At 37.1% G+C, this 25,065-nt stretch overlaps 1 protein-coding gene across 1 annotated transcript in view; it reads left to right on the top strand.

Moving 5' to 3' along the window:
* LOC126427301 (uncharacterized) overlaps positions 1 to 25,065 on the top strand; it is a 235,530-nt gene that overhangs the window by 14,125 nt on the left and 196,340 nt on the right. The window contains exon 3 of the mRNA XM_050089606.1: positions 11,805 to 12,128. Coding sequence (XP_049945563.1) covers positions 11,817 to 12,128 — 312 coding nt within the window. The 5' untranslated portion in view covers positions 11,805 to 11,816. The remainder of the gene's footprint in view (positions 1 to 11,804; positions 12,129 to 25,065) is intronic.

Below are 25,065 nucleotides of genomic sequence, written 5' to 3'. Positions count from 1 at the left end.
ACAGGTGTCCAGGCAAGATCCTTTTCAACTTTATTAAACAAGATCCTTTGTCCTGGTAGGTGTAAAATGAAACATGCACATATTGGTTTTTACAATAAGTGTTAACAACTTCACCAATCCATCATTGTTCACCATAAAACCATGCCACTATGTCCTTATTTTTAAGCGTCAGTGGTACAGCTTTTCCGCACTGGGGAAGTTCACTATCAGGGAATGTTGATGTGATCTTACACTTCAGCAAGTTGTTTGACTGAAGTATGAAACAATAAAAAGATCAGGTGCCTTTAATCTTCTGACAAGTTTTGAATCTTTCCTCCAAGATATTGGTGTAGAGTTCTTGTATTTCCTCACATTTTAAAAACATTGGTAAATCTTTTACCTCTGCTTTACATAATTTAAACATTTCTTGAGGTGTCAAGATTTGGTTCTCTTAGGTCTACTGAAGACTAGATTTTGTGACAGCTTGTTTTGTTGCACCCCCGACTCAATCACATGCATTTTTCCTGAAGCATAATGCAAAAATTTGCCGTTCTGCATCAAATCCATGTCCTTCTCCTGCAAAGGAGATGTTAATAATTCTTTTGTTTTTATATTGACTTGCAGCACAGTCAGAGAAGTAGATCAGTTTGTTTATGGAGGTTCTGTCCTGTTTTATCTAGTTTGTTAATTGCAGTTGAAAAGCATGCACTGCTGTAGCATTGTGCTCAGGGTAGTCACTTATGACACAAAAACTGTGATTTTATGTTGATCTTTATAATAGAACACAAATGGATGAATTGTGGGTTCTTTGTTTATCCAGTTGTACTCTTGTACTTCATCTTGAACAATAAAGGAATTGTTTTCTGAAAAGTCGGCAAGAACTAAGCACTCAGCTGCCACGGTTTGCTTTTTGTCTATCAGAAATTTGTCCTGAACTTTGGCAATAAAATGGTGTAATTCAGGTTTTCAAGGTTTGCTGGTTAACACTCCAAAAAACTCTTTGTGTAGTTTTGTAATTGTCGCCATTTCCATTCTGTCTTTATCACCCATTGTTTGAATTGTATATTTTCAGGCATCAAATCATCTTCTGATGCTTCAAACACGTCAAGGAAAGCTTGTTTGCCTGGACAGTCTTGACATTTTCCCATGATCATACAATTGTAACAGTTAATATTGCAAACGAGAACTTCCAAAAAGTCTTTATAGTGAACTCTTTAAGATTTGTGCCATCCATCATGAACTTTGCATTCTGATGATACAAACAAATTCAAACATTATGGGTATTAGATATTGACTCTAATTAGTCCTCTGTGAGATCATAAAGTTGACCTTTTAATCAAATACGCAATACACCATATTGCCAGGAACACACATTTTTAGAGACCATTGATTCAACGATGTACATAACGAAGATCAAGGAGAAAACATAAACTACCATACATATAACACATCAAAGAGTAAAATTGATTGTTTCCAACACCCCCACAAGTTCTCGAGATGTCAATTCATGAACTCTAAAAATTTACCTTTAGGCAGTGCCTTTGTCAAAAAATCAGCTTTCTGCTTATCGGTACTTACAGGTTTCACACTGAATTTTCCTGTTTTAATTAAATGATGAATATAGTGATGCCTCACGTCAATGTGTTTTGTTCGCACGTGATGCACACCATTGTGACTCAGTGCAATGGCAGCTCTATTGTCACAGCATACACTTACCTGGTTTTTCACTATGTGAAACACACAATTCACGAAGCAATCCTTGGAGGTATACCAATTCTTGCGCTGCTGCTGATAGAGCCATATACTCAGCTTCTGTAGTTGATAGAGCGACAGTTTGTTGTCGTTTTGAAGTCCAGGAAACTGCTGGCCCAGCTAACTTGAAGATATAGCCAGTCGTTGATAGCCGCTGGTGGAGGTCTGATGCATAATCAGCATCACAGAAACCTTCAGTTTCAGTTGTTCCACTTTTTCGGAAAGCTATTCCTACATTGACTGTGCCTTTAATGTATCGCATAATTTGTTTGACCGCTTCCCAGTGGATTTTCCGATAATTAGAATTGAATCTACTTAGAACCCCCACAGCGTACGCAATGTCCAGTCTTGTGCTTTAATCTAAATACAGTAGTGATACTACGGCTTGCTGATAAGGAATGCGATGTAACACAAGGTTTTCCCCATCTGTCAATTTAGTTTCACATTTTTGCAGCTTTGAGCCAGGTTCAAATGGATATGCAACCGGATTACAATGTTCCATTCCAAACTTCTTGAGTATGTTTGCTGCGTATTTGCTTTGATCAATACTAATCGTCCTGTGTTTCCTGTTGCATTTTATTCTCATGCCAAGACACCAAGTAAGTTGACCAAGATCTCTCATCTTAAACTGATTCATTAGTCCTTTCTTCAAGTCTTTCTTCCACCTATTATTTCTATTAGAGAAAATCATCAAGTCGTTTACGTAAACAGCTATAATGAGTATATTTTGTTTCTCAATTCTGAAGTAAATGCAAGAATCATATTCTGACTCCTTTGGGTTCATTTTATGTGATGTCACATCTAATTTCATATTCCAAACGCGTGATGCCTGTTTTAGACCATAAATTGCCTTCTTCAGCTTGCAAACCTTCATCTCCTCCCCCTTCTTCACGTAGCCTTCAGGTTGACGAATGTGAACTTCTTCATCGAGATCACCATATAGGGACGCAGTTTGACATCCATATGTTAAATGTCAAGATCAAATTCAGCTGATAAAGCTAACAGGATGCGAAGTGAAGAATGACGAACAACAGGCGAGAACGTTTCATCAAAGTCTATTCCTTGTATTTGGGAATAACCTTGCGCTACAAAACGAGCCTTATAACGTTCAATTTCGCCATTTGACGTTTCTTTCACCTTGAACACCCATTTCGAATTAATTTCCTTCCTGCCTGGTGTTAAATCAGTCAAAATCCATGTTTCATTTTCAAGTAAAGATTTATATTCATTATCTAAGGCTTCCTTCCATTTTTCACAGTCACCACAATTCATTGCTTCTTCATACGAATTTGGTCCAGAAATACAAGGAAGACAAGCAAAATCATCATTAAAATATTTAGTATTTGGTTTTCTTTCATGTGATGATTTTCTAATTTCAGGTCGCATTTCTGGCTATGCAACTTCCGTGCGACTATGTACGTTGCTATTTACTGTTTTCTCAGTGTCACTTTGTGTTAATTCAAGATAAACTGCATTTCTGTCAACTTCAGCAGGTTGTGTCAGTTCAGTTGCCCCTTCAGTGATGTTAGTTGCTGGCGCTAGTTGATGACTGTCTATACGATTATCGTCAATTGGGTTACTGTTTGGATTACTGTTTCCACAAGTGCACTTTGAGTTTTCGACAAATTGCACATCACGGGCTTTCACAATTGTCTTTGGTGAATTTTGATCAATCAGACGATATGCTTTAGAATCTTCGCAGTATCCAACACAGATAAGTTCCTTAAATTTGTCTTCTAATTTCGTCCTTTTTTTCTTTTGGTATATGTACAAATGCTCCAAATGCTCGACGTCCAAAGATTCGTAAATGACTCAAATTTATCCGACGACACCACTCCATAATTCCTCAGGAGTGACATTCTTAGCAGCTTTTGTTGGAGATCGATTCTTCAAATAAATTGCTATGTTTACAGGTTCAGCCCAAAATTGTCTACTTAGACCTGCATCTGTTAACACTGATCTTGCTTTTTCAGTGATTGTCCGATTTAAGCGTTCTGCAACACCATTCTGTCCTGGGGTGAAAGGAGTTGTTGTTTCATGTTGAATTCCATTCGTCTTTAAAAATAACTTCATGCGCCGATTGACGAACTCTTTTCCATTGTCTGTTCGAAGTATTCTGATTTTTCGACCAGTTTCATTTTCTACTCGTGTTCTGAATTCGATGAATGTGTCACTGTTGTTGATTTTAACATATAACCAAAATATTTTCTTGACAGATCATCCGTAAAAGTGTGAAGATATCGTGATTCTCCCCACTAAGCCATGCTCATTGGTTCACAAACATAAGAATGCACAATGTCAAGTAGATCTTTTACTCTTCTACCTGATGTTTTAGGAAAAGGTTGTTACCTTTTATGCGGGGAATACACGGATCTAAATTGACATTAGACCAGTTCAGTCCATCACCCTTTTTTAATAAATGCATGCTTACACAATTCAAATGTCCCAGTCTTCCATGCCACAATTCATAACTGTCAGTTTCTACATCATTTGCGTAATGGTGCACTTCATCTAATCGATAAATACCATTTATTTGAGTTGCTGTAGCTACTGGTGTTCCAGAAACAATTACATCACTTATATTGTATACAACGCACTGCGCATTGTCAAACAATACACACAATACACGTCTTGTCATCTGACTAACCGACATTAGGTTGTATGCAAGGCTTGGAACATACGCAACATCATTAGCAGTTATCTGTTTAAGTAACTCGAAGATGAACATCGCCTTCTCCAATAGCCTGAAGATTGCTATTATCTGCTACTGTCACTGTAGCAGCTGTGGTCGATTGGAAAGTGTTGAACGAGTCTCTTTGGTTCGTCATGTGTCGTGAACACCCGAATCCACATACCAGCCATCACTATGCTGTGAAGACGCAGTTAGAGCCATTAACACAGTTTCGTTTTCAGTACTCACTGCATTCGCAGAATTTGAAAATTTATTTGGTTTCTTCTTTGTTCTACAACCATTCGCCTTGTGACCAGGTTTCTGACAATAACACTTAAAAGGCTTGATATTTCGAACATCACGTTGGATATTCGTCTTCTGGTGCTTACTGTCCTGCTTACTAGCTACGAGCGCCGAATCTGTGGTCTCATTTGTGGATGCAATTTGACGTTTCGTCGATTCTTGAATTAATCGCTGACTTACTAAATCACTAGTAATCTTGACACCCGAATTCTCAATTGCCATAATCAAGGGTTGGAAATCTGCTTGTTAGTACACTTAGCATAATTGCAGCTACAAAATCATCGTCCATTTTCTTACCAGTGCTTCGAATTTTTGAGAAAGTGACATAATTTTCGACAAATACGCTCCATACGCGTCCGGCCATCCTGATTTAGGTTTTCCGTGATTTGCCTAAATCGCTCCAGGCAAATGCCGGGATGGTTCCTTTGAAAGGGCACGGCCGACTTCCTTCCCCATCCTTACCTAATCCGATGAGACCGATGACCTCGCAGTTTGGTCGCTTCCCCCAAAACAACAACAACGCCTCCATATTTTTCTCAGAAGCTAAACGTACATTCATTGAGCATTGTAATAGCCCAATATAACTAGATAAACTCTTATTTTCAAATGCAAATTGTAAATTTTGCCATGCTTCTTTAGCAGTCGTTGCTCCACGAAGTTTTGGGTACACAGATGAATTTACAGATAAACATAATTTTGATAATACTTTCTGTACATTCTTCTCATCTTCCTCAGTGCCATCAATTGTTTCCCATAGTCCCTCATGTTTCAGGTACATTTCCAACGTGAATTTCCAGTCGTTGTAGTTTGTCATACTGGTCAACTTTTCAAAATTAAACAGTGATTATCCACCCAAAGCCATCTTGAATACGTTCAGATAGTTAAACAAATAGATCTTGAAAGTTTCTAAGCAAAAAAATACGTTAGCAACACGTTGAACAGACGCAAAAATTATGAACATTGATTTATCATTTTATTCCTTCGGTATGGAAAGTTCACTAATCTCTCTTGGGCCCATAACCTATTATATATTGATTCTAATTAGTCCTGTGTGAGATTATAAAGTTGACCTTTTAATCAAATACGCAATACACCATATTGCCAGGAACATACATTTTTAGAGACCATTTATTCAACATTGTACATAACTAAGATCAAGGAGAAAACATAAACTACCATACATATAACATATCAAAGACTAAAATATGAATGTTCCCAACAATGGGTGCCAGATGCCCCTCGAACAATACACCATTTTAATCTCAACTCAATATTTCGACCTTCCAATTTTAATGTCAGGATGTTCTTTTTTGAGTTCAGTGAATAGTTAATTTAAATTACACAATATCAACCTTTTTTTTTATATCTGAACCTTAGTACCATTTTCTTTCACAGAAACAACCTTTTTTGCCATCCATCAAACAGTTGTTGTTGCTTCATTCATAAAATGTAATAACGTTTTCAGTCTTGTTTTCATCTATGGAATTAGATGCATTTTTATTTTGTAATGCAGGTAAATTTCTGTGTTTTTTTATTAACTGCTGTGTTAATTTAACCAATTATTTTGACACATTAAATTCATTACTAACTTTTGCTCGACTCCAAGAATTTTGTAGTGAACTGATAATCTTAACTTTATCCTCTTTGTCTGAAATACAACACTTAGTTTTTAGCTTTTCTGTCAAATCATCATATTTGATCAGAGAATTCTTAGAACTTCAATCTGGTTTAGTGCAATATTTCTTTTGAAATCAAACTTCCAAATTCTTTGTGACAGTAATTGCCACATTCTCAGTTTTTACATTCAAAACGAAAGGTCTTTTTTCTTCACATAGTTTTCTAATTTTACTAGCAGGCGATACATATAGGATTTCACAATCTCGATCCTTTTTTATGGTTTCTGGTAAGTCACAAAATTCTTTATCTAGACCATCACCATCCCTTTCTTTGTTAATAACAAATATCTTAGAATAACATGTTGGACATAATGACTTCCCTGGTATTATGTTGATAAAACAGATTTTTTGAAAAAATAATTATCAGATGTTATTTCTCTCAGACCTTTTGTTTCTTTAAGAGAGTCCAAGCAAGAGTGGTCAAAAAGGTGATTTATGTAAGTATTTAATTTCATGGTACTTGCAGGTTGAGTTAACCTCTGAGCCAATTCGTAAGTAAAGCGACACTTTTTCTTCATCACTATAATCTTCAATTAATGTAATGTCTTCAGGAAACAATCCATACACACCTTTATGCCAAGCTTCATTAATAAGAACACCAGTAGAACACTGAGACTCCACTGGTAAATGCCACACTTTAAGAGCTCATTGTTAACTAAGTTGAGTAAACAGATGATGGTCAAAGGGGAAGACAATGCACAGACTTGTACAGGCTCATCTGTGAGCTTGTACAGACTTTCAGATGCTGTCACCTAGCCTGGTGGAACTGTCTGCAGAGGATTCGGTGACATTGTCTGCAGAGGATTGATTCAACAAGTAATCATTTATTTTAATTTTGTGTGTTTTTCTTGTGTGTAAATATTTAATTGATCTATTTTATTCCATTAGTTCTGATATTGCAGATCTTAAGAAACATATTTTTGACTCTTCATGTTCAAATTTTTTCCCATTCTGTAAGTTTCCATTCAATCTCAAAGTTGAAATTTGTACTGAAGTTTGATATCATGAAGATCTATCAAGTGTGTAATTTACAGATTTTTATCTGGTCCCGTAACAAAGATATTGCTGGCCAAAGAATGAAAAAATTCAAAATCCTTTTTTTTAATAGTGTATGTTTTATGTGTAAGCTTCTCACCATTGATACTCTATAAAAAGTAACAATAATGTGTAATGTAATAGCAAAAAAATATTAAGGCTGAGAAATTCCTCCTTTAGAGGAATACTGTTAAAAAATTGAGGTTTTTCATGTGTGACCAGTAGCTTTGAGATATTAAAAATTAAGGGATACATTATGCTAAGTGATCACAGTTTTAATTTATAGTCCAGTGTGTGCTGAATTAAATGCTTCTTGTTTGAAAGGTCTGGGGAAACTAATTACAAAATAATTTAAAAAATCCTATAGCGCATGTTAATGCAAAAAGCCACTTACAGTGTGAAACAAAAATAGCCACAGTTTCCAACTGATAAAAAATCAAAAGAAATTAAAATTTTTTTGAGCGACTGAACATTAGGGAACTCACACAGTAAATATCAAATTTTTGAGATGGTCGAGCAACCAATTATTTTTTTCCTAGACCGCTTGGTATGGAATGACCCCGTAAGGTGCCATTCAGTAAACCTTTTTGTTCATGCCCCAAGAATTGTTGTATTGCTTTGGGTCTAATAATTTTAGTATCAATTTCTCTTGAGTGCTAGGAGACCAGTACTTAGATTTAATACTCTCCTGAAAATCATTCCACGACTTGGTCTTCTGAATGGGTGTTACCCCTTCTGCTGAATTTCCCACTAAGTACTCTATTGTGAAGTCTACCTTTTTTCAAGTCATCCCCCGTATTGGGTAGTGAACATCAGAATACAGCTAAGAAATACATTAGTTGAACAAACCCCCCTCCTCCGACCATCACCCCCAGTTTGCGGTTTAAATTTGGAAAATATGTTTTCACAAATTCATACTATTTACTAGCTGTAAATCTTCAAAAAATTCTTTCAGTACTGCCAGACTTTGATGAAATTTTCTAATTTCTAGAGCTCATTTAGTTTCCTTTAACACATCCCTAATCTTTTCAGATTCATTTTTGTGATCAGTACTGCTTTCCACAAAAGTGGTTTTGATCTAGCTGATTACACCTCGCATTCAACAAACATTTGCAATCTTTCCTCTAAGCTGGTTAAGGTAGACTGAGGACTCGACTGTTTCATGTTGCAAGACTCTACGTGCTCTTTCATGTTTGAAATATCAGTTTGTACTGTATGAAAATGTGTATTTCCATCTGTGAAATAATGACAAAACTCATTACAAGCAATATTGTGCACTCATGATGGTAAGTTCTCCTCTAGTATGTTAACTTTATATTCTAAGTAATTATTTTGTTATTTTGTTTTGACAATTTAGACACAAAGTCAGATTTAGTTTTGTCTCCCAGTTTTTAAGGGTCTTGTCTTCTAATACTTCACTGCTATCATCTAGTAACTTTTTGAAATTTTGTACTTATTCTTTTTTATTATTACTCCTGTAATTTATGACATTCCTCCTGTGATCTCAGTCACAGATGTGTAATCATGTGCAACACAACAAATAGGAGAAGTAATTGGTCACTTCTCACAGGATTAAGGTGAGAAGTTATGTTGTGTCGGATGTGTTGGCGATAACTAGCAACCACAGTGCCAACATCTGCTCGGTGGCTACGGGTGTAATGAATATTGCACTGGGCATGTTTGACATGTAGTCTCATAGTCAACGGATGTGCTGAGATGGTAGATGTTTTGTCCATCAGCTGTAAATAAGTCAGGCTGTCTTCTCTGTCACACCCACCAAATTTTCTTCTAAATTGTAGTTTTGTTATATCTGTGTTGCATATCTGTAATGCATCTGTGCTGTTGTTATTCGTGGCTGCCAGTTTTCTACCCTCTATTGAAGTATTTTGTTCACGAATGATGTTATTGTGAACTTTTCAATAATATTTCCTCAGTATCCTTCATTAATTGCCAAAGTATTTAGCCAGTGTAATGCGTCAAGTAATGTAACTTTGTTAATTCTCAGTTGCCACAGGCAACAAATGTTATCTTCTCAATATTTCTTGAAAATTTGTATACTTTCTTGCGAAACTTGGAATCTTTCCAGTATAACAGTTTCATCTCCCCTCATAGTTACCAAGTACAGTGTAAAATTTGAGAAATGGCTGTGGTAAAAGCTGTGGGTATGCATTACATAGCTTGAGTATTCCTTGAACACCATTTTAGATTGTTGTCTGTTACCTCATGCGTCTCTTCTTGATGAATTATTGTCTTGATGATTCATTCTAGCGGTCTGGATCCTTCAGGCCATGGCCATGCCCAAACATCCAATTCTTTTAGACTTTGTTCCATCTTGCAGGGAACACTAAGTGGAAGATAGCAATCTCTGCTCTGAGCCACAAAATGACTTAAAATGAACTCTCATTTCAACTCTTCTATAGTTTAAAGTGCATTACTTCTTATTAACAGCCACTCAAATAGGCTATGTGGTAACAGACATCAGTCATTAGAACACTGCAGACTTAAAAAGGCTGTACAGACAATCAGTGGTACAGTAAAAACTAATTCATTTGGCATAATGATGAAACTTGTGTTTTTGGTAAGGCGTGTGTTCCAGGCAGTCTGTGACAACTTCAACTGGAGGCATCATAACATGTGCGCCCAGCTGATAGGTGCTGTGTGTTCACTGCCAATGTCTGTGCCAAAACAGAGCAGTGCAGAGTGTCTGTAATTTCGCATTACACATTATTTGTGCCTATTTCACATATTGTGATCATCTTTTGCTCAGTTGATTCTTCGTAGTCAACCAGGATACTTGCTAAAACATTCTGATACAGTACAAATAGTAGCTGGGAATGTTAGTGTTAAACATAAAAGTGTTCGTGCACTTCAGACTTCAGTTGCTGCCCATGTACCTGTCTATGCCTCTGTCTTGAAACTGAATGTCAGAGTGCCGTTGCACATTTACCTTCATCTACGAGTAGCATTTAAAAGATTTGAACATCCCGTCTATCTAGATGTGGAATTGAATTTGCGTAGGTTATTTATACATCTTTGAGAAATCTTATCATCTTTCATATTGAACCATCCATGTCCAGCTTATTTTGTTGTGGAGTGATGTAGCAGACTAACACAGAGTTCAATGATTTGATGGTCCTTCAATACAAAATGAAATATTGACTTATATTGTAAATGTTTTGAAAATGTGAACAGCTACTCCTGCATCAATATATTTTTGAGTCTCACATACGTCTTTTCCTCCTGACAACACCACCCAGCGTACTTCAGTAGGATTATGCCCAGCCACGTGTGACAAGGAATGCAGAAAACCTCTTTGAATAATGTCATATACACAGTGTACTTTACTGCACTTTCACATGACACGTTCACCGGAAAATGTGTCCTGAATATGTTTTGGTTAGCAACTTGTTTGTCATGGATACTTTATTGAACACTGTAGACTATTTGTAGACTCTCATAGAAACTGTATGGAGGGAGAGTCCCCATAACATGTCCAGTGTCTCCTTGATTGTGTTCCACAGCACTTGTATTTTCTAATTTCAGTGTGCAGGGTCTTCACAATCCTCAAAGCCAGAGATAATATTCAGTGCTGTGATTGTAATAATTTGTGTATAGTTGCGTACATAATTGGTGGTAGAAAATGCAAGCACATGTGACTTTCTTGGGGTTGCAGTTTTCACAATTGTTAGTGCAGATGATTTGTGCGCAACAGTTCTTTAATTAAGTAGTGATTCTTAAGGCTCCAAATCTTGTTTAGCACATTTTCTATGTATCCATAAAATTAGTTTATTATTCACATCAGTTGTTCTGAATTATCCCTATTTTTCTAGTAGACAATTCTTAAAACCTTTATTGAAATTTTCACTTTTTGTGGTTTTTTCTTTTGAGATAAATTCTGCTCTGATGATCTGAGAATTGTGCACTGCAAGAGAATGCATGTTAACAAATTGAGTACTACTTTGATTCTGTAAAAGATTAATGATGATGATGTTTGGTTTGTCGGGCGTTCAACTGCGCGGTCATCAGTGCCCATACAAAGTCCCAATTTTTACACAGTCCAGTTTTTTACACAGTCCATTGTAGCCACTGATACAAATGATGATGATGATGATACCGATACCACAAACACCCAGTTCCCGGGAAGAGAAAAATCCCCTACCCCACCGGGAATCAAACCCGGGATCCCGTGTAAAACATTAATGAAAATGAGCCAGTAAAACGTGTAAACTTCACTCTTGCTCAGGGCATTGTTTTGTGATTAATTATATTTTCAGCATTAGAAAGGAATGCTGGTATGTAATTTATTACAATTTACTTAATAGTGGCTGTGTAATTAGAAGTAAATCTTGTATCACACAATGCACTGTATGCTTATTCATTCATTTCAGTACCTTCTCCTGATGAACGATTGCCACCTTGAAAAAGCCAGAATGGTTTCCACTAAGGAAAACTTGAAGGTTAGCCAACAAGATACACACTACAATGCAAGACTCAAGTCTTCTGTAGCATCTGCTTCCCCATCAACATCACTATCTTCACAACAGTCTAAATGCAGTAACTATAGCTATGCTGCAAGTTTATACAAAAGTGTTATAAGTAACAGTATTTTATACAATGACTCAAGAGGTCTGCTTGGTTCTTCTGAATTACACAGTTCTGTAAAGAAGTTTGGTGAAACTATGTGGCTTGAGTATTTAAATACTGCCAATGAGGTAAGTGCTTTTTTATATAGCTTTATTTTGTGATTTAGAAAAAATAATTTCTGTATTTCTGCATAGACGCCAGACATTAATGTCACTAGCATTGCTCAGAAGAGAAGGTTGTTACATATTTTGCTACTACACCTTCTTTATTTGTGAATTATTTTCAACATTCTACAAGTACTGCTAGGACATTTGTGCATATGGTATTGAACAATGATGTAGTTGTTAATCCTTGTAAAGTTTGGCGGTATTATTCGTACTTGGTGCATAGTGAACTACATTGCAAGATTTGATTTAGGTGTGCAGTTTATAATTAAAAGGGTAACATGAAACTTTTCTCAAACAAGTGAAAACATTGGTCTGGACTAGGAGTTCATTCCAGGTACCTGTCTGGTATGGACAGATCTTCTCCAATTGTACCGTATAAGTAGGGCCTTAGGATTGATTCAAAATGTCAGCTTACTACAAAGACCTATCCATTCATTTCCAACAAATGCCTGAATTGGAAATGCACTGTTTACAAAACGTGATTCTGGTTCAGGTCTGCACTCTTTAGTAACTTGTAGCAAATATTTGTATCAGTATACACTTAGCATCAAATGCTGTCTCTAGACTATCTGATTAGGTCATTAGCAAGTACTCTAACATTTTATTAGAGTTTAACATAAATTGTGTATGTTGGCCTCTTTGCTCATGGAGCACTGAACCCAGTAAAAGGAAAATATAAGGATCTTCTTAATCCATGATTTTTATTTGCCTTGTGCATCGTATTGCAGGTTTATCAAATTGTTAATGGGTGTAGTGTAAAGTCATGCACTAATTTTTACTTAATTTTGAGGTTGTATAAGTGCTATTATGGACTATAAAAAATACATGGAAGTCACAGGTTGTGAGCTGACTACTTTCTGTAACTGCCCATTCCAATTTATACATCATTCTTAATCAAGATTTGATTAACATGTCATACATAGGTGTGGAGTCATCTATCTTATCCATAAAACAATTTGCATGACTGGATGCTAGCTTTTACAAGGAACGTTCCTTTACATGATATTGTTACATTCCATCCTGGATTTTCCATTGTTTGATAAATGTTTGAAAAATTATGTATTGACAGAGACAGGAAAATTGCATGTCAACAATGAAACAAAAACATAATGTGAAATCTTTGATTTTTTAGTAACATAATGTAAAATGACTTAACTAACATAAGTATAAAAAGACAACTGGGAAACCTGATGCTTCTGTGACCTAATGAACAAATTGTAAAAATAACTAAAAACAATATCAAATGAACAAATAAGCACAATAATAAGAGACTGTTGTTTGAAACAGTAACACAAATAAACAGTTTACAAGACAGATACCAAATAATAATACGGGGTGTACATGAAGTCTGGGAACACTTTCAATTATTTATTGCACAAGAACTAAACATTGTACAGATGTCATACATATTACTTTCTGAAGAGAAACTCTGAAAGTTTTTTTTTACAAACATTTTATATGCGAACCATGAGTGACCCGGCAGAAGTCAATATGGTAATCGAATTCTTGCCATACCTGTCCCAGCATGACAGCGTCGACTGTGGCAGTCGCTTCTCGTATTTTCTCCCGGTGCTTTGCTACATCACATGGTAGAGGCGGTACATAAACCAGATGTGTCCCTACTGGAAAATGTCACACGGAGTGAGATCTGGTGATCGGGGAGGCCGTTTCATAAAATAGCTGTCCCCTTCTGTAGCACAGCCGATCCATTGATGCGGCAGCTCCGTGCTCAGGTACCCACGAACTTCATGATGAAAATGGGCTGGAATTTGTTGTGCCAGTGGTAAATGGCCTTCCTTGTTGGTAGCTTCTTACTGTACTTGGTTCTAAAGATCTTTGAACAGCTGTAGCCCACCTGTTTTCATCGAACTCCGATAGACAGAAAGCTCGCTCTGCACCTGAACTGGCCATGTTTGCGACTAGCACTGACTATCGGCAAAATTACCAAACTATGCTGTGGCCGTATACATGGAGAAAAAAGAAAAAAGAAGTCTGGGTTTCTCTTCAAAGTAACATGTGTATGATATCTGTACTATGTTTGGTTCTAATGCTATAAATAATTGAAAGTGTTCCCGGACTTTATGTACACCATGTAGTTTAATTAAAGAAAACAATCCTATGTGAAATTACAAGATGGCTGCTCGAGCGGTTCAAGGTGCTACAGTCTGGAACCGCGAGGCCGCTACGGTCGCAGGTTCGAATCCTGCCTCGGGCATGGATGTGTATGATGTCCTTAGGTTAGTTAGGTTTAAGTAGTTCTAAATTCTAGGGGACTGATGACCTCAGAAGTTAAATCCCATAGTGCTCAGAGCCATTTTGAAATTAGAAGATGACAGTTTGTGGCAGCAGAAAAATAAATCTTATTAACTTTGAGGTGTTGTTTATCCACCTATTGAATTGATCAGTAAATGGTAGATATTATAGTTTTTATGGTCGCCTATGATGTGAAGTAATTGTGATTTGGACCTGCTGATCAGATCCAAATAAATGTGCTTCTGTCCTTCTTAGTGGACTTCATTTCCTTTGCAGTGTCTTAAGTGCTAGAAGGTGAGAGAGAGATGGAATCTGTGACCAAGAAAATTAAAGCTGCTTTATACATTGAAGATAGCTCCCCTAAGATATGTTTAACATGATCATATTACAATTGTTTGAGTTATAGATGTCTTGTCTCATTAGACTGCACAACAAAAATACATTTTGACAAAGAAAAATGTCAGATTGAGAAATAATATCAGAATGACAGTTTAAAATCATGTTTGTTTTTGTCCATACATCGTCTCTATCGTTATTGTGAGCACCATTCTTTCATGGTCGCAACACATCTCAAAGTTTGACTTCTAAGAACTAATCGCCCACACCAGGTGGAGACACTGAACTTGTCATCTCATCTTGCAGATATGCTGTGCCCATGTACCCCGTATTACCTGCAAATATTAATACACTATTTCTCCCACAATTCGCTGTCTGAAACTTAAGTATTTTTTTTAATGAAATATCTTAATCATATTTCATACATTAGGACAGAGAGTGTAACTCATCATTTTCCCTAAAATGATGTGTTATATCTCAACTTTTCCACTCCACCTCACACAATGTGTTGGAACTTGCCATGAAACATGATAAGCTGGAGTGGCTGTGTGTGTTCTGCTACATAACTTCGGGTGTGAAACAGCAGTATAAGGTCATGCTGAGTATCACAATAGCAAGCAGTGTGGAAGTCACTACTGGGCCTGTTATGTTAAATAAAATATTGGGCTGGTGGAATCCATAATACATGTGGCAGCTCTATCTAGTGACTTGTTGCTGCTCCTGTGTCGTCAACTATTTTAAGGACTAGAACAGTTCATTGTTGCTAGTATCTGGAAAAAGTGATGAGACAGGATGTGTACTGAGAGATAAGCTAATTTTTGGAATGGATGACAGGAATGGTTCGATGGCGACATTTCAAATTTCTTTCATTTGTGCTGAGAACAGAAATTCATCTCCCAGAGTATTGCAACAGAATGCTTTGAATAGAAGTCTACTACTATTCATTGTTACTTGGTACTTGTGGAGAGTGAAATTCCGATTAGAAAACACAAGTGAAACCAGAACGACATAGGGGTTGGCATATATCTTGCCAACGTTTGGTTAATTCAACTATCAATCTGGGACCATTCGAGTTTGTTGTGTAAGAGACAAACTGTCTTCAGTATGTTCCAAGAAGAAATGGAATCTACATAAGGTGCTGAATTGTGCCACTCAAGTGTAAGTAAAGGTACTACACTGTATCATCAATGTATACTTGGAGGCCAGGTGTGTGGAGCAGTGCTGGATCATGCTTCTTGGGCGGTGGTTTAACAATAGGTGTTTTGGTTCACGGAGAGTGGGATCTTATTTCTGCAGACCTTTCCTAACAACACGTTAGTCTTATCCATGATACTGGCTTTTACAATCTGCACTTGTGTGGTAATGCAGATTTTCAAATTTCATAAATTTTAATGTAACTTCGCCACACCAGACAACCTAGACAATTATGTAGTGACAATGTCTCTACGTAGTGAAATAATGCAAACATGTGACAAAACCATTTAGTTGTAGATGCAGGTAATGAAATATAGAGGAATAAATAAGAGTGAAACGGGGCTGAAGAGGCCACGAGGCGAAACACAGAGCAGAATCATCAGTTGATTGAAATAGATAGTTTTGTCTCCCACGCAAGATAAAAATTGTTTTTAATCCCTAGACTGTAAATTGATGGGGTAACAGAATGTAAATTATATCATCTGTTCTAAACATTTCTGAGATTTGCTGGATCCTCTATAGTAGATGCTATATATCTTTATACTTGGTCAAGCGATCAAACTGAGCTATAATCTTCTGATCTGTAATTCAACGATGACAGGCAATGTGAAATACAGTATCTGTAATGGTCTAGTGCAGGGACATGTAAATTTCTTAGTTCTGCCCAATTTCATGGCAGTTTGTCATAACATCCCATGATCTCCTAATGGGTATATCAGCATCCTTTCAACTATGGAGCTGTCTCCATGTTCAGCTGCATTGTCCTGCTGAATTCTCTTCAAAATAAATGTTAATCTTTTAGCCAAGTACTTCACTTCGCTGGAATTCATTTCAGGTGACAGCTTATAAGTCTTGAAAGATGAATGCATTTTGTGATGATAAACAACCTCAAAGGGAATCGACACTGTGGTTTCGTGTACTCTGGTGTTGTATGACGAAATCACATATGGTAGTAGACAATCCTAGTCTGAGGGGAAGCTAATCATGTTATAAGATAAGATTCTAGGTACTGTTTTATGAATGTGTTCAACCCTGCCATTACTCTTAGAATGAAATGACGTAGCTCTGAACTTCTTTATTTTAAACAGTCAAGATAACTGTATGATAAGATTGGCCATAACATTTGTCCCTCAGTCTGCTATAATGGCCTCTGGACTTCTGGATTGTAGTGCAAAATAAGTTACCAGTGCTCTCACAACCATGTCAGCAGCCATGTCTGCAGTGGGTCACACAATAAGATAATGAGAGAAATGGTCAGCGACAGATAAAATGTATGTTACTTTTTACTGTTAAGGCAAATGGTTCTGCAATATAGACTTTGAAAGGTCCAGCTACCTCAGATATGGTTTGAAGAGGTACATTTGGTTTTTGTTCTTGCACTCCCTGCAAAAAGACAATTTTGAACATAATATCCTAATTTATTTATTTATTTATTTTCGTTTTATTTTGACCACCAATAATGGCCTGCCCTGTGTGCCTGCGTGGCACTTTCCCCATTACGATGTGTCTGTATACTCTTATGACTTTGTCGCAGTATATACTTGCCAGTTGTCTCGGGATTCTTGTGCCTTCTTTAATTCCTCAGTGAGCACATCATCTACCTGCAGGATCTTAATTTTTGTACTCAAGGCACCTGGATTCTGATTTAACTTTCCAGGCTTAATTCTGGTTATGTAATCACATTCACAGAGTTTTAAGGCCTATCTGACAAGGTGTAATTTTGCACAGCTGCTACAGCTGACATGAAGCATAACCAATTGGTTTTTCTTCACCATTTTGTATCTGAATCAAAATACAACCAGCTGAGACATTGCTAGCATCACACAACAAGATTAAAGGTAGAGCAAAATGCCGATAACCCAAGACAAGTGCACTTGTTAAGAATGTCTTTCAGTTTTAACATGGCCCTCCTGCTATCCGTTGTCCAGACAGGAGCAGCTCCCTTCTTTAGTGATTTTGTAAGCCATTTCGTGGTGACCGGATAGTTCTCCACAAAACGGCGATAGTAATTTATTAACCTGAGAAATCAGTTGCAATTCTTTAATGTTCCTCGATGCTGGAAAATCGTTCACTGCGTTTTTTAATTGTGGTTCCGGTCTTAACCATCTGCTAACATTATATGGCCTGGATAGTGCACTCATGACAGTGCAAAATCACAGTTTTTGAATTTCAAATTTATATTAGCATCACTAAAATGGGTTAGTATGTTTTTTAGTTACTTTGCATGTTCTCTCACTGAATTTGAAAAGACAACTGTGTTATCCAGGTATACTGGTCACATGGTTGGCTTTAAACCTCCTAAAAGTAAATCAGCAAAATGTTAAAATGTTGTGGAGGGGGAGAGGCGGGTGTTTGGGGGGGGGGGGCTTTCTTTGATATTCATAATGCCCACAGGGTACAACAAAAGCTGTCTTTTTCTCCATCTTTAATAGCTACATGAATCTGATAGTAGCTGGAGCATGGTGAAGAATTTGCATTTGCCAAGGTGATTGAAAATATCATCAGTCCTTGCAAAAAATGCTGCAAGCTTTTCCTCTGTAACTGGTTTTGTTGGGGACTACCACTGTAACGAGCGTACATAAACAGGGTGTATATGACCTGGGACAACCAGGAGATCCAATTAAGACCCAGGAATTTTTTCATCTGGGAGAAAACCGGGAAAACCCATTTTCTTTTTTCTTTTTTTTTTTTTTTTGGGAAGACTATGCAATGCTTCATAACAACAAATTGCCTCCAATGAGCGTGAAGTCACAACTGTTTACATTAGATTCGTTTTAGCAGTTACGAGTGGGCTCATACGCATGCGCAGTTGAGTTGCTTTTGAGTAGTAGATTCTCTTGATTACGGCTACAGGAATGTGGATGTTGGCTGTGCAAGCAGTCGCATCAAGCAGCTAGATGCCACCGAGAAAAGGGGGCACCAAATTCATATTCTTGAGGAAAAAAACTTGTATCACAAAGTGCCTAGCATGCAGTGCGTGTTTGTCTATTGATTATTCATATAATTTTGAAACACATCCCTATTGTATTCTGAACATTTTTGAACACATTTTAAGTTGATTTCTGACTGAATCATAAGTTGATTTTTGAATGCATGCATAGTGTATGTGATGTCTCATCGCATCTAGAAATAAACTTCCCGTAGACGGGACAGGGCTATACGAGTTGAGTGGACTAAAGCGAAACGTATGAATACTAATCGCTGTCTGATTATGTGGTTGATTGGGTTTGTGAATGATCAGTGTTGTTATAATTACTAGCGAAATCCATAGATTCAGACTACCAAAGTGGAAATAAACAACTGTCAGGAATAACAGGTGAGAAAGATTATGTATTATCTTCTCTGTGTATCCAAGGAAATGAAATTTTGACAGAAAATTTTTGGCCATATCACTACACTAGTAAGGACCAGTAGTACAGTTCTCGTCTAGCAGCCACTTAAGTTCTATTCTGGAAGTAACGTGGAAAACGTGTTGCACAAAAACGTAAAACGCCTAACTGGAAAATAATCGCGGGATAACCTAACCTGTGATTCTGGCAGGGTTAGTGAAGTTAATCAGCAAACAAATTTTGACAATGGCACAAATAGCTACAGAATTGGTGGTGACAAGATTGTTTGTGGAACGAGAAAGGAGAAGAAACGGGGACATTACATAAATTATGGGAGAATAAGGCGATCCCAAATTTATATAAAAATTTCGTAATACTACTTTTCGATCTCTTGCTTGAGAAACTGGTGCGTATGAATGAAAGTGAAACTATTTCCTAACAATTTTTTTTTTTGTTTGTAGTAGGCCTAATAGGCATTTGATATTGGTACTGCGTGAATTATATTCTGTAGTGTTACAAAAATGGCCATTGGTGCCAAAACAGTCTTGTTTATTTGGTGTGTGTTACAAATCTGCTGACATATTAGAAAGGCCTATTCTGTTTTATCTAGCAGACAGTGACAAAATAGATGTAATCAGATCGAGAAACCACGCCAGTCTTGGGTATTATTTGTGTTAACAGCTTTTTCAGTATTAGATAATGACATTTTGATTTTTCAAGTAGCAAAACGTTTCATGAACTTTGATGAGGTAATACCGTAGATCCTCTCCCAGAAAGGAAAGCACACCATGTAAAGCTGTAGTGAGATTAGAGAGAAAAAAATGCTAGGAGCTAAGGATTGAAGAAATGCCTAATTTTTTGCTTATCTCTTGTCTTTATTGGATTTATGTATCCTATATTTAATTTTATGTCACACAAAACAGCAAGTTATTAGCGAATAGGCACTAAAGAGTTCAGATTTTCTGAAGAGTTCTTGTTCTCCCGATTGCAAAAAATCCCATCTGCTATTAATTGTGCGATTTTGTTTTTTGAAAAGGGGCAGGCTGTCAAACCGGTTGACTGGGAGCAGGTGAGGCACCACAGGACATTTCAATGTCCACTGTCCTGAATATAGTTTGATGGCATCCATTACAAAATATACACGTTTCAATTCCACAGAGCGAAATACAGTGATATGCGTTAGAAGAATGATTTATCAGGAGGCGTGGCACTGCACTTAGCCATACTTAAGACCAAATAATATGTCTTACGTTTCCTTGAACACATATGTTTTATGTTTCAGACTTTTCAGAAAGATGTGCGCTACAAGATGAACATATTTTGGAAAATTCGATTTTTTTAGTATTGATCCGGTCCGCAAATATCGTAGATCCGGGGCTGATGCGCAGAGCAGTCAGAGTAGAGTTGTAGTGGGTAGCCTCCACGTGATCTGTGTCTACATTTAGTGATTTTACTGTTTCCCCTTCGTATACTCTCATGTCAAATCAAAACAAAACGGATATCTGTGGCCGAGAGCAATCAAGTGAATTAAAATACATTCACATAATTATGGAAGGCTAAAATATGGCATTAGTTTCAGATTTTCTTTTATTTCTACCTTTCTGACAGTCAAACATTATTCGCCTTGTGGAACAATGAAGTTATTTTTGTCTGTTTGCAAAAGAAATTTGACTTTTATTAACCTTTTCTGCAGTGGCAGTCAATGTATTTGAAACAAAATGTTTAATTCCACCGTACTGGCTAGTTTCAACAGTACGCTGCATTTCACGTGCATGGGTTTTTTTTTCCCCCTACCACATATGGCATTATGCCATAATTAAGAACCAAATATGATATAATACAATACTGGTGCTCCAAGAAAATTTACATCGTGAAAGCCACACTGAAAAACTTAATATCAAGTTGAGGTCTACTTCATTGGGAATCTGGACATTTGAGTGTGCACTTTAAATGTGCACATTTTAATATGGTTCACGAAATTCCGATGCTCATCGAGTATCTTCTAATGTCTTGTTTCTTTTATGACATAATGTATGATCTTTCAGCGTTTAACACGTACGCACATACGGGCTTCCTATGTTATGATAGCTGTGTCGCCTGTTATTTGCGCTGTCTGGCAACTGCTGAAACAAACCTATTTCTGACAGGTCACGGGAAAACATTGCAACTAGTGGTTTGAAAAGCGTTACTTTCAAAGTAAATATCCTTCTATGTAAGTTGAACTATGTGCAAGAATGTGCCATGAATTTATTAAATTAAAGAGCGTTTGACTCATTTAAAAATCAACTCTTTGATGATGAGTCATTTAGAAGAATTTTGAACCCTGAAGATCAGACATTTATCTCATTATTGAAAATTTTACTGGCACATTTGTGTGATGTATCTCAAAGTGCAACACACACAAAAAAGATCAACATTATATGCGAAAGCTTAGCTTCTCTTGCAGCATATTAACCTTAGAGACCAATATTATACGAGGGCTATCCACAAAGTACATTATGTTTTGGAATTAAAAGTAAATAAGCTATTGGATATTATTTTTATTATATACAGATGAAAGCCACACTTAAATACTACTTTTCTACATAGTTGCCATTTAAATTAAGGTACTTATCGTAGTGATGGACGAGCTTGGAAATTCCTTCGTCGTAAAATTCGGCCGCCTGTGCCTTCAACCACGTAATGACTGTCTTTTGGGACAGAAAAGGTGTGATTTTTGTGGATTTCCTGGAAAGAGGGACTACAATAAACTCTCAAAGGTATTGCCAAACTATGCACAGCCTCAGAAGAGCAATACAAAACAAGCGCAGGGGAAAGTTGGGCTCAAAGATCTTGCTGATTCACGACAACGCCCGGGCCCATACGGCAAATGCCACTCGTGAAGTTCTCGAATCTTTTAAGTGGGAGTTGTTTCCTCATCCGCCGTACAGTCCCGACATGGCACCGAGCGACTTCCACTTCTTCCCAGCAATGAAGAAGTGGTTGGCTATGCAGCGTTTTGATGACGACGCACAGCTTCAAGAAGAGGTAACCACATGGTTGAAGGCACAGGCGGCCGAATTTTACAACGAAGGAATTTCCAAGCTCGTCCATCGTTACGATAGGTGCCTTAATTTAAATGGCAACTATTTAGAAAAGTAGCATTTAAGTGTGGCTTTCATCTGTATATAATAAAAAAAATTCCAATACTTTATTTATTTTTAATTCCAAAACGTAATGTACTTTGTGGATAGCCCTCGTATGTGGCAGCTTTGCTTTTCTTGTAGCAACACCATATATATTAATTTAAACTATTAACTTTCCCTGTTTGTGTGTTCATGCTACTTAACAGTGATGTTGCTACTGGCTGACTACATCACGTGTCCTATGCTCTGAATATCTGCTGTCATCGGCTGGCGAGATCACGTGACATGAGCTATGACTGGCTTACAAAAGCGCATCGCAATCTCGATTTCAATGATTTGAAAAGTAACATGTGGTGTTTGGTGGAATTCCAATGTATACTTTTGTAATACGAAAATACGCAGCATGCGTGTTGCTACACGTGAAAGATATTTTTAAATCTTGTCTTTTTCCCTGAGTTTCGTTTTCTAAGTGCCAGGAAATTCTATGCCCATGTATAAAACCATAACCATTCAAAGGATTGATAAGGGAAAATATACTGTCACTTAACACGGAGAAAGCTTGTTTTCACCTGGGAGAAAGTGTATTTTTATCCGTGAAAAATCCGGGAATTTTTTTCCTTGTCCGCGTATACACCCTGATAAAAGTGCAGGAACACTTTGTCATTTATTGCACAAGAACAAAACATTGTACAGATATCATATGTATGTCATTTTGAAGAGAAACCCTGAAAGTTCTTTTTTCATGTGTACCGTGCAATGGTTCTTTCGCGTTCTCATCAATACGGCACCAGAACGTTTAAGTTCTACCACTGTAAAGATGGAAGATCCGCGATTTGGAATGTCAGAACTGTGTAGTAAGTAGCGACAGGCACACTCCAAACCATCGACTCTCGGAGAGAGATTTTAACCGTGTTCAACCTAATGGTAAATTATCGAACTATTTTTCTCCGAATCATACAGTTTGTGGGAAAAGCAGTGAGAATAATTACTTTTGGAAACGTTTCATCAGACAAAGCCTGTTATAACAATAAACTGTTTTTCTTAATAAAACGGTCGCCAGCCCAAATCGGGCACAGTGTCCACACAAAAAGATGAAGTCAATTTTCGACACTGAATAAATAACTACTTTGACTTACTATGTAATTGAAACACAACCACTTAATTTCCATTTACTTGGGTCACTTGGCAGTAAGTACTATTAATCCCACTTTCTGTTACTTATGGAATTTATCACTATACTTCAGTAATTATTTAAAGAAGACACACACCGGGTTCCTAGGAGGAAGTTATTGTCTGTTCTACGAGATTATGGAATAGGAAGCAAACTTTTGCAAGCAATTAAAGGTCTTTACATGGGTAGTCAGGCAGCAGTTAGAGTTGACGGTAAATTGAGTTCATGGTTCAGAGTAGTTTCAGGGGTAAGACAAGGCTGCAACCTGTCTCCACTGTTGTTCATATTATTTATGTATCATATGTTGAAAACAATAGACTGCCTGGGTGAGATTAAGACATGTGAACACAAAATAAGCAGTCTTACATATGCGGATGACTTTGTTGTAATGGGAGATTCGCTTGAAAGTTTGCAAAGTAATATTTCAGAGCTACATCAGAAATGTAAGGACTATGGTATGAAGATTAGCATCTCCAAAACGAAAGTAATGTCAGTGGGGAAAAAATATAAACCGGTTGAGTGCCAAATAGGAGGAACAAAGTTAGAATAGGTGGACGGTTTCAAGTTCTTACGATGCATATTCTCACAGGATGGCAACATAGTGAAAAAACTGGAAGTGAGGTGTAATAAAGCTAATGCAGTGAGTGCTCAGCTATGATCTACTCTCTTCTGCAAGAAGGAAGTCAGTACCAAGACTAAGTTATCTGTGCACCGTTCAATCTTTTGGCCAACTTTGTTGTATGGGAGCGAAAGCTGGGTGGATTCAGGTTACCTTATCAACAAGGTTGAGGTTATGGATATGAAAGTAGCTAGGATGATTGCAGGTACTAGTAGATGGGAACAATGGCAGAAAGGTGTCCACAATGAGGAAATCAAAGAAAAACTGGGAATGAACTCTATAGATGTAGCAGTCAGGGCGAACAGGCTTAGATGGTGGGGTCATGTTTCACGCATGGGAGAAGCAAGGTTACCCAGGAGACTCATGGGTTCAGCAGTAGAGGGTAGGAGGAGTCGGGGCAGACCAAGGAGAAGGTACCTGGATTCGGTTAAGAATGATTTTGAAGTAATAGGTTTAACATCAGAAGAGGCACCAATGTTAGCACTGAATAGGGGATCATGGAGAAATTTTATAAGGGGGACTATGCTCCAGACTGAACGCTGAAAGGCATAATCAGTCTTAAATGATGATGATAACACATATGTTTCAACAAGGATACAAAAAAAATATTAAACTTATAGCTATTATTCATATGACCAAAACTATTATTTAACACAACTAGATTTCATTTCTTTAGGACTTTTACTTGTTATCGTTTAACTAACACCAATATTTGTCTGGCTTTCTTTGACATGGAGAAGCAACACGAACAAATACTGTTAAGATTGTTGCAGTTAAACAATTATGTTACCTTACTTTCATAAATGCTATTGAAAACTTATCCTCATGGTCACGCAAAGCGGTGGTTCTTAAACCGATATGTGCAAACTTT

Source organism: Schistocerca serialis, chromosome 11, assembly GCF_023864345.2.
Source record: "Schistocerca serialis cubense isolate TAMUIC-IGC-003099 chromosome 11, iqSchSeri2.2, whole genome shotgun sequence".
Taxonomy (NCBI): domain Eukaryota; kingdom Metazoa; phylum Arthropoda; class Insecta; order Orthoptera; family Acrididae; genus Schistocerca; species Schistocerca serialis.
This window is presented reverse-complemented; position numbering and strand designations above follow the sequence as displayed.